Genomic DNA, 9,596 nt, shown 5'->3' with positions numbered 1-9,596 from the left:
GGCACCAAGACTGTGAGGCACAACCTGGAGCCTTTGTTCGAGCAGTACATCAACAACCTCAGAAGGCAGCTGGACTCCATCACTGGGGAGCGAGGCCGCCTGGACTCTGAGCTGAGAGGCATGCAGGACATGGTGGAGGACTACAAGAGAAAGTGAGTTGAAGAAGAGAAATAGGCTCACATTTATAAAGCACCAGGTGAACACTAATGGGGGTTCATGAGGGCATAATTCCTGGGCAATCATGCCTAGGCAAATAATAATCAGCACTAACAGTAAATCTGCTCAAGGTGTAGATTTCCAGGAGGAGGGTGTGGATGGATAGGGGGAAACAAAAAGTGGAAAATGAAGCATGAGTAAAATCATCTGTGGATTTGGACACTTGGATTCACGAGAAGTGTGGGATTACAGGTTGCTTTGATTTCATGCAAATGCTGACTGAAATGTGTTAATCCCTTCTTCTCCTAGATATGAAGATGAAATCAACAAACGCACAGCAGCAGAGAATGAATTTGTGACCCTGAAGAAGGTGAGATGATCGACTGAGAGCTTCCAGTTCTCTGGTGAAGGAGAGCCATGGCTCTGTCTCTCTGGCCCATCCTACAGGAAGATGGGCAGGGAGATGGAGATGGGAGCTCAGCTGACTCCTCCCTTGTTGATGGGTTCTGTCTCTAGGACGTGGATGCTGCCTACATGAATAAGGTGGAGCTGCAAGCCAGGGCAGACAGTCTCAGGGATGAGATCAACTTCCTGAGAGCCTTCTATGATGCTGTAAGCTTCCCCCCTCTCCTTTATGCACTCTGCACAGTGGGAAGAGCTGGGAGCTGGGAAGCTCTGGTTCTTCACAGACAGGGTTGACCTTTGCTCCCTGTGTTCTTCAGGAGCTGTCTCAGATGCAAACCCACATCTCAGACACTTCTGTGGTCCTGTCCATGGACAACAACCGTAGCCTGGACCTGGACAGCATCATTGCAGAGGTGAAAGCCCAATATGAAGAGATTGCTCAGAGGAGCCGTGCTGAGGCTGAGTCCTGGTACCAGACCAAGGTGAGCAGGGAGGTGGCAGATGTCAGGTATCCCTGTGTCCCTCACATTGAATAATGGAAAGATCTGCCTTCATTGATTAACTGAATATGGGAGGAAAGAAGAATCTATTGAAAGAAATCTGTGGTTTTCCTTCATAAAATAAATATTCACTATTATGAGTTTACCTTAAAGAGTTTACTTTAAAGTAGATTTGCTCCTAGTTGTTAGTGCTGATTATCATTTACATAGAGTTGTGTCTACATCTCGAATGCATAGAGCCCAGAAGCAGGAGAAAAACTAATAGAAATAACAATCTAGGCATCTTTTCTTTAAACCTCACCCTGCCTGCTAGCTCTCAGTAGACAGCACAGACACTGCCAGTCCCTAGCACATTGCCACAGTCTTAGTTAGGATGGTCTGCAGACTTCTGTTCAACCAAAGGTCATGTGGCATCAGATTTTCCTAAAATATATCATGAGAGAAAAAAACCCCTTAGGTTAATAGTATTAGATGACTGATTCTAAAGTAAAACTCCTCCTTTGCAAGTACGTGATCACGTAGGGTTTTCTCTCTTTTTCAAGTACGAGGAGCTGCAGATCACAGCAGGCAGACATGGGGATGACCTGCGCAACACCAAGCAGGAGATTGCTGAGATCAACCGCATGATCCAGAGGCTGAGGTCTGAGATCGACCACGTCAAGAAGCAGGTAGGCTGGGGACAGTGATGAAGAAAACCTTCTGTTCTTGTGAGGCCATCTAGTATTCAGTCATCAACTATCACTTGGGGGAGTTTCCCAGGGATTAGTGAAGCTTCAGAGAGGAGGTACCCACTGGTTAAAAGACATAATCATGATCGATGAATAGTGACAGAACCAGCTGCAATGATCAATGTTTTATGGAATGTGTATGTAAGAAAATTGCTTGACTTCTGAATTGCACAGACAGGATGGGAAACAGAAACATGAAAGCATGCATAACAGTGCTACGAATTTGCTCAGAATCTCAGGTGAAAGAGAGTAAGAGCAGTATAGCCCACATTCTTAGAGCTTCACCAATGGGTTTAAGGCCCAAGAAATTCATGTGAAGACTTGATCATTTGTATAACCAAGTCTGGATCTCAAAATGCTCCTTGGATGTCTTTGGAGAAAGCAGTTTAAACAACTGGTGAGATCCAGTTCACCCAATACCCCTGGCCTTAAATACATTATTACATCTACCACCTCTATCATCTAGATCAGCATGTGGATGGTGAACCCAAAGAGTAAAGGCATGATTTACAAGACTAGACCAAATTTCAGACTACAAAGACATTGGCCAGGAAGGATGATAGCCTCTAAATTGTGGGTTCTAGGACTTTTCCTCAATGGGAAAGAAGAAGCAAGGCTACTCTTCTGTGAGAAGTTTAGACTATTAAGTTCATTGCGCTTGTTTTCCCCTCCTAGTGTGCCAACCTGCAGGCTGCCATTGCTGATGCTGAGCAGCGAGGTGAGCTGGCCCTCAAGGATGCCAGGAGCAAGCTGGAAGGTCTGGAGGATGCCTTGCAGAAGGCCAAGCAGGACATGGCCAGGCTGCTGAAGGAGTACCAAGAGCTCATGAATGTCAAGCTGGCCTTGGACGTGGAGATTGCCACCTACAGGAAGCTGCTGGAAGGCGAGGAGTGCAGGTGGGTACCACCACACATGGCTCGTAAACTCTGAGGATACCTTCAGGATGTCAAGCACTGAGCATAAAGTTACAGGACACTGGTTAGAGCCATTACAGATATGGAAAGGGTCAGGACATCCCACAGAATGCTGGTGACAACTCCCTGGGTCTCACTTCTCTATTCTTCCTCCAGGTTGAGCGGTGAAGGCGTGGGACCAGTCAACATCTGTAAGTATCGAGTTGTGTGTCTTCCTGTCTCAGCCCTTGTGAGCTGGCTTGGTCTGGCACAGGGAGCTCACTGTGTGTGTCGTCTCCTTGTATCCTACCCACAGCCGTGATGCAGTCCACCATCTCCAGTGGCTATGGCAGTGCCGGTGGTGCCAGCAGTGGCTTAGGCCTAGGCGGAAGTGGCAGCTACTCCTACAGCAGTGGTCACAACCTTGGAGGTGGCTTCAGTTCCAGCAGTGGCAGAGGCATTGGGAGCAGCCTGAGCACCTCTGGGGGCAGCACCTCTACCATCAAATACACTACCACCTCCTCCAGCAGGAAGAGCTACCGGCACTAAAGTCTACCACTGGATGTGGTCCCTGGATGCTCTCCTTACCTCTGGCTGCAAAGCCCTTATGCTCAGGTGCTTGTCCTTCTCTGTTCTCCTGCCCCTGCTCTCTAGTTGGAGCTGAGGATGCCACAGGCCCTTGGTGTTCCTCTGTCAGACCTCATGGCTAACCTGTAAAATGTCAACCTCTAACTAAACATCACAATTCATGTACATGTGGTGCTCACTTCATTCCTAAGTCATCAAGGTCTTGCTTCATTTGTTCTATCTCTGAGGCCAAGCCTGATGAGAAAAAGGATCTCTGCCCAGTTTATTCTAGAAATCCCTCTTTGGGTCTTACTCCAGAACAAGGCAGCTCCTCTATAATTCCCAGTGGCCCCAAAAATGCCCATGGGACACTCCTGTGAACCACCTTGGTGATAGCTGTGATTGCACTTCGATGAGTCCTGTGACTTAGAACCTCTCTCTTTATGATGTTGTCTCTTTGCTTTGCTTTCTTGTAATTGCTCAATAAAGCAGATTTATAATGTAATTCACCTCTCATTGTTGCCTTTCTTTAGTTTCAAGGGTTCTTAACTTTTTTCATAGAAGTGGTTTCTGAAAAGTCCTTTTCACATTCTATGAGCTTTGCTTTTCTCCTTTAGAGACAGTTAGTAAGTAGCAGTTTGCTATCCCGATGCTCAGGATGCCTGCCCAGATCAATTCCAGCTAGATTCTTACCAAGCAAATGGAGGAATCTGGCTCACCATTAGTAGAAATTCTGTTTTAACTTTCCATACTTGTAATTAATAGTGTATTCCCTCTCATGTGAGCTCTAAGACCTTTTGTCTCTTATGTCAGAGCTAGACCATTATGTTCAATTTGGGAATCATATCCTTGGTTAATTACAAGTCATGTGACCAGAATGTGAAATATTAGTTGTATAATCATGTATTCCCTCATGACCAAGAAGCCTGCCTGATGTCAGGTAACAGTAGCCATGAATAGCTTTCGAACTGGAGCTACACTTCTAGAAATGTCCTAAGGAAATTTATGAACCCAGAAAGGTGTGTGGATGGGGGTGTGTATCTCAACTCAACATTCTCCACAACCCAGAAAACTTGGAGCCATTGACGTTGGTCATATTAAGGACCCAAATACTTAGGTAATACTCAAACTCTTATTTCTTCATGTGGGAACAAGTAGCAGAATATTCTTTCCTTCTTTTACTCTCAGTACATCATAGAGACTCAAAAAAACCTTACTCTCCAGGTTATTGATCAGAAAGGATAATTCTATTCCTCTCTCAGGAATGATTTGTTCTGCTTTAATGTCTAGGAAATGGTTGAGTGAAAATCCAGAATAAAGGTTGGGATAAATCAGCTAGCTTTGACTCTCCTAAGCTTGCTAGTGACTTTTATCATCCTAACTTTCCAATTCTCCCCCCCCCACACACAAAATACTAACTCTTAGATTGTCACAAAAAGTAAATAAACTCTCAGATTCTCGTCTCATAGGATATGACTGGTACTTCTGGATCTTTCTGTGTTATTATCTTCTGTATTCACATTTCATTGCTCCCAGGCAATATGGTTCTTCCCAGAGCTTCTCTGGTAGCAGAACCTAAATAAGGTTCTGATAAAGACTACAGAAAGGTCCGTATAAAGACTGATTCTGAAATCTAAACACCTTTTCCACGTAGATGTTTCTATGAGAAAGAATACAAAGGAATATTGTCAAGTAAAAGGAATATTGTTCAGCAAAACATCAAAAGGAAGTTAATAATATATGGGTGTACATAAAATTAAAAAAAATTTTGGGGTCTGGTCGGGGGGCCTGAACTCTGGGCCTGGGTGCTGTCCCTCAGCTCTTCAGCTCAAGGCTAGCACTCTACCACTTGAGCCACAGCACTACTTATAGCTTTTTCCTTTTTGCTTATGTGGTGCTGAGGAATTAAACCCAGGGCCTCAGGCATGCAAGGCAAGCACTCTACCACTGAGCCACCTTCCCAGCATTATTTACTATAGGTTCTTCCTATAGGTATAATCCCTGTTTTCACTGTATTTGATTCCAGTACCCTTCATCTTGTATATACATTTTTCTAATTTGGGGAGGGTAAGGGAAATAACAAAATGGTGAGACAAGGATACAGGTTGACCCATTGTAACAATGAGATGTACAAGACAGCATGTTGAAAACAAACTTTACAACTTTGGGGAGAGAGGGGGTAAGAGGAGTTGGGGAGGTGGGGAAGAAAGTGATGGTAGGGGAAAAACAAAGGAGGGGTAAAAATACTCAATAGGAAATGTACTCATTACCTTACTCATGTAACTGTAACCCCTCTGTACAGTATCTTTACAATAAAAGAATTTATATAAAAAGAAAAAAATTAAAATTTTATAGTCCATGAATGTAAAAATATTATAGAGATATAACAAAGAACTAGATGTCAAAATTTGATAGCTTAGATTAAACAGGCTATATTCTAGAAGGCACAAAATACCCATTTCACACCAGAATAAATCAGTTGTTAGAATGTCCATAGAGCTATTGAGCATATTAAGTCTAAACTCTACATAACTCTAAAACTAAGCAACGGGTTATATTTTATTGTTAAAAAAATCAACATTTTTTAAATGAAGTTGTACCAAACTGTGCGTGCGTGTGTGTGGGGGTGTACATTCATGCTGGTATTACAGTTTGAATTCAGGGCTCTGAACTTTGACTCAGCTTTGTCAATCAAGGCTGGCACTCTACTACTTGGGCCACACTTCCAATTCTGTTTTCTTTTCTGATGGTTTGAGATAAGAATTTTTCAGATTTGTCTGCCTGGAATGGCTCCAAACTTCAATCGTCAGACCTCACCTCAGCTTTCTGAGTAGCTAGGATTACAGGCAGTTCTGGCATTCAACTGTACTAAATGTTCATAATCTCACAGAAGCAGAAGGAGCAATGACTCATTCTCTACAGTGTCACTACACCAAAACTAGATAGTGACATTTCCAGAAAGAAGAGCTACAACCTAAAACTTTTTTATATAGTCACAGAAATGTTCAATGAAATGTATCAGATTGAATTCTACCGATATATAGACAATTACATACCATGAACAAGTGTCGTGTATTGTAAATATGTGAAGAGATTCCAGCACTCAAAAGCAATCAACAACACCTAATAGGAGGTATCTTTTGTGTGTGTGCCAGTACTGGAGTTTGAACTCAGGGCTTTGTGTTCTTGCTGGTTTTTCCACTCAAGACTGGTACTCTACCACTTGAGCCACACATCCGCTTCTGTTTTGGTTTGCTGTGTAAGTAAAGATAAGAGTCTCACAGATTCATCTATGCTGGCTCAGATTTGAACCTCAATCCTCAGATCTCAGGTTCCTGAATAGCTAGGACTACAATGTGTGAGTCACCAGCACCCAGCTTAGTTATATCCATTTTAACTGATGAATGTACTACAGTAGCGTACCATTACTATCCAAAGTCGATAATTTGGATCAGAATTCAGTCTTGTTGTTTTACCTATTGTGTGTTTTTGGGAAAAAATGCATGTATACATTTGAACATATATCAACCATTATAGCCTTATAATAGCAACATATAGTCTCATCCTAAAGTCTACTATACTCAATCTATTCATCCCTCCTTCTTCTGGCTCTGAGTGTCATTCATGCTTTTACCATCTTCTGTAAAAGTTAGACTCTCATGGTTTGTAGACTTTTCAGATTGACTTCTCTCATTTAGTAATATTCATGCCCTGTCATAGCATGATAACTCATTTTATAGTGCTTCATAATACTCCATTGTCTTGATGTACTGATTTATGTATCCATTTACCTACCAAAGGACATTTTGTGCCTTCAGGTTTTTGGCAATTAGAATAAAGCTGCTTAAAAAACCCACATCAGCATGTAGGTTTTTGTGCGATTCATTTTTTCACCTCATTTGGGAGGGCTGTGGTTGTTGGGCTGTCTGGAACAAGTATGCTTAGGTTTGAAAGATACTGCCAAGTTGTTTTCCAATGTGGCTGTGACACATTGTGCTCATCCAGCCATGCAGGAGAGAGCTTGTGTCTAACATTTTATGCTGTCAGAGCTCTGAATTTTGGACATTGTAACAAACACTATGTGGTGATATCTCATTGTCATTTTAATTCTCTGATGACCTATGGCATGGAGCATCTACAAGTCAGCATATGCTAAATTGTCAACAGTTACTTTGTTCAGTGAGGTGCTTTTTAAAAACTAGCTTATTTTGCTGGACTCTGGTGGCTCATGCCTGTAATCCTAGCTATCAGGAGACTGAGTAGTTAAGGATCTCAGTCTAAAGCCAGCCCAGATAGGAAACTCTATGAAACTCTCATCTCCAATAAACTATTCAGTAAAAGCTGAAAGTGAAGCTGTGGCTCAAGTGATAGAGCACTAGCCTTGAGTACAAAGAAGCCCAGTGTCCAGCCCAGAGTTTAAGACCAAGGACTAGCAAAAACAAAAACAAATGAAAAAACCTAGCTCATTTTACAATTAGGTTGTTTTATGTACTTATTGTTGCATTTTAAGAGTTCTTTGTACATTATTAATGACAGTTCATTATTGGCAAATATTTTCTCAAGTCTGCGGTTTGACTTCTCCTTCTCTTAACATTGGCTTTTACAGAGAAGAACTTCTAATTTTTTTTAAATTTTATTTTATTGTAAAGATGCTATACAGAGGGGTTAGGTATATGAGTAAGGTAATGAGTAAATTTCATGTTGAGCATTGTTACCTCCTCCTTTATTGTTCCCCCACTATCCTTTCCCTGTCCTACCTCCCCCACCCCAAAGTTGTAAAGTCCATTTCCAATATGCTGTCTTGTGGGTATTATTGTTGCACTGGGTCATCCTGTGTCCTTGTTTCAATGTTAGAACTTTTAATTTTAATGAAGTCTTATTTATCAATTCTTTCTCTCACGGTTGATGACTTGCCATGCAAAGATCAAGACCCAATTCAAAGATAGCAAAAGCAAAACTGAGGACATGGCCCGAGTGTTCAAGCATCTTTCTAACAAGCACCTACTTTGACTTCAAACCCAAGTACCACAAAAAAGACAAGAAAGGAAGAAAACAGAAAGAGAGAAAGAAGCAAGCAAGAAAGAACATGTAGGAGGTTAATAATCCCAGTATCTCTACACAGTGATCCAGAATTCCATAACAATCAATAACCCTATTCTAGACTAAGTCCCAAAGAAGCCAGTACTGCAATCAAAAACACAAACAAAGACCCCGAACAAGCTGATGTTTTAGCTTCAGTTTGAAGGTAGAAAACAGCAATGTCTCAGCTCAGAGGCAGTCCCACAGAGGATTAGCACGTGGCCTTTTATTATAGTCATACCTTAAACAGAGTAAAACAGCCTGTCCGTATTAGGACAAAGAGACTGGCCTTAGTCAGTTAACCAACTTGAATTTTGATCTCATCCAGACATACTCTTACAGATATACCTAGAATTATGTGTAACCTAATATCTGGGCACTCCTAGGCCTAGTCAAGTTGATGGCATTGTTGCTTATTAGCAGCATTTTAATGATGAGACAAAGAAAGCAGAGAGCTTGTGAGCTACAGTACAGTAATCTTTGCTGGGTTAGCTGAATTAAAGAATAAGAGAATTACTCAGCTGTGTGTCATAATGAGAATTCCTGTTAGCCAGGAAATAGTCCTGTTTTTTCCTTCCACATACTTCTGAAGATGTGTCCACAAGATGTCTATTTCAAAAATAGGAACTGCTCAGAAAGGAACAGTTGCAGGACCTATAAAAGATCTGTGGACTCAGGCAAGAAAGCAGTTGACAAAGCAAAAGGCACTTAACACTCAGTAAAAAAATGGCACAATGAAATATTAGCAAATGCAGAGTAAGAGAATTAAATGCAAAGTAAGAGAATTAAGAAACAATATAGTGAGAGAGCAAAAGATTACATTAGCTGGCAGAGTTTAGAAAAGGGACAGAAAAAAACCATAAAGGCACATACATGGATGAAGACTAACTTGAAAACAGCACAAAGAGAAGCATAAGGCTGCTTGCCACTTAGGGACATGCAAGGAAAGATAAGCAGTTAAAAAAAGTCTACAGTTAAGAAAGGGGATCTAGAATGCTTAAAACACATAGAAAAATTGGAGACAGGAGAGATGATGTGGATACAAGAATAACCAGAAAAGACAACATATGTAATATATATATAATACATATGTAATATGTATAACATATATTACATATGTGTTACTTATATAAAACATTTTCAACATTTATATGTCCGTGAAAATGTTCATATCTGCAAAAGAAACAGCCCTACACGTGCGCGCACACACACACAAACACACACACACACACACACACACAAATGAACACATCTCACAAAAAAACAAA

The 9,596-nt window shown here is 41.4% G+C and overlaps 1 protein-coding gene across 1 annotated transcript; it reads left to right on the top strand.

Moving 5' to 3' along the window:
• Positions 1–3,231, top strand: LOC105997874 (keratin, type II cytoskeletal 6A; the record flags this gene model as incomplete). Its single annotated transcript, XM_013032420.1, has 8 exons — positions 1–152; positions 466–526; positions 673–768; positions 879–1,043; positions 1,604–1,729; positions 2,465–2,685; positions 2,860–2,894; positions 2,999–3,231. Coding segments are annotated over 8 exons (1,089 nt in total), but the record flags the coding sequence as incomplete, so codon positions are not given.
• Between the last annotated feature and the right edge of the window lie 6,365 nt (positions 3,232–9,596).

Source organism: Dipodomys ordii, unplaced genomic scaffold, assembly GCF_000151885.1.
Source record: "Dipodomys ordii isolate 6190 unplaced genomic scaffold, Dord_2.0 Scaffold155, whole genome shotgun sequence".
NCBI lineage: Eukaryota > Metazoa > Chordata > Mammalia > Rodentia > Heteromyidae > Dipodomys > Dipodomys ordii.
The sequence above is the reverse complement of the archived record's forward strand: the minus strand, read 5'-3'. Positions and strand labels throughout refer to the sequence as shown.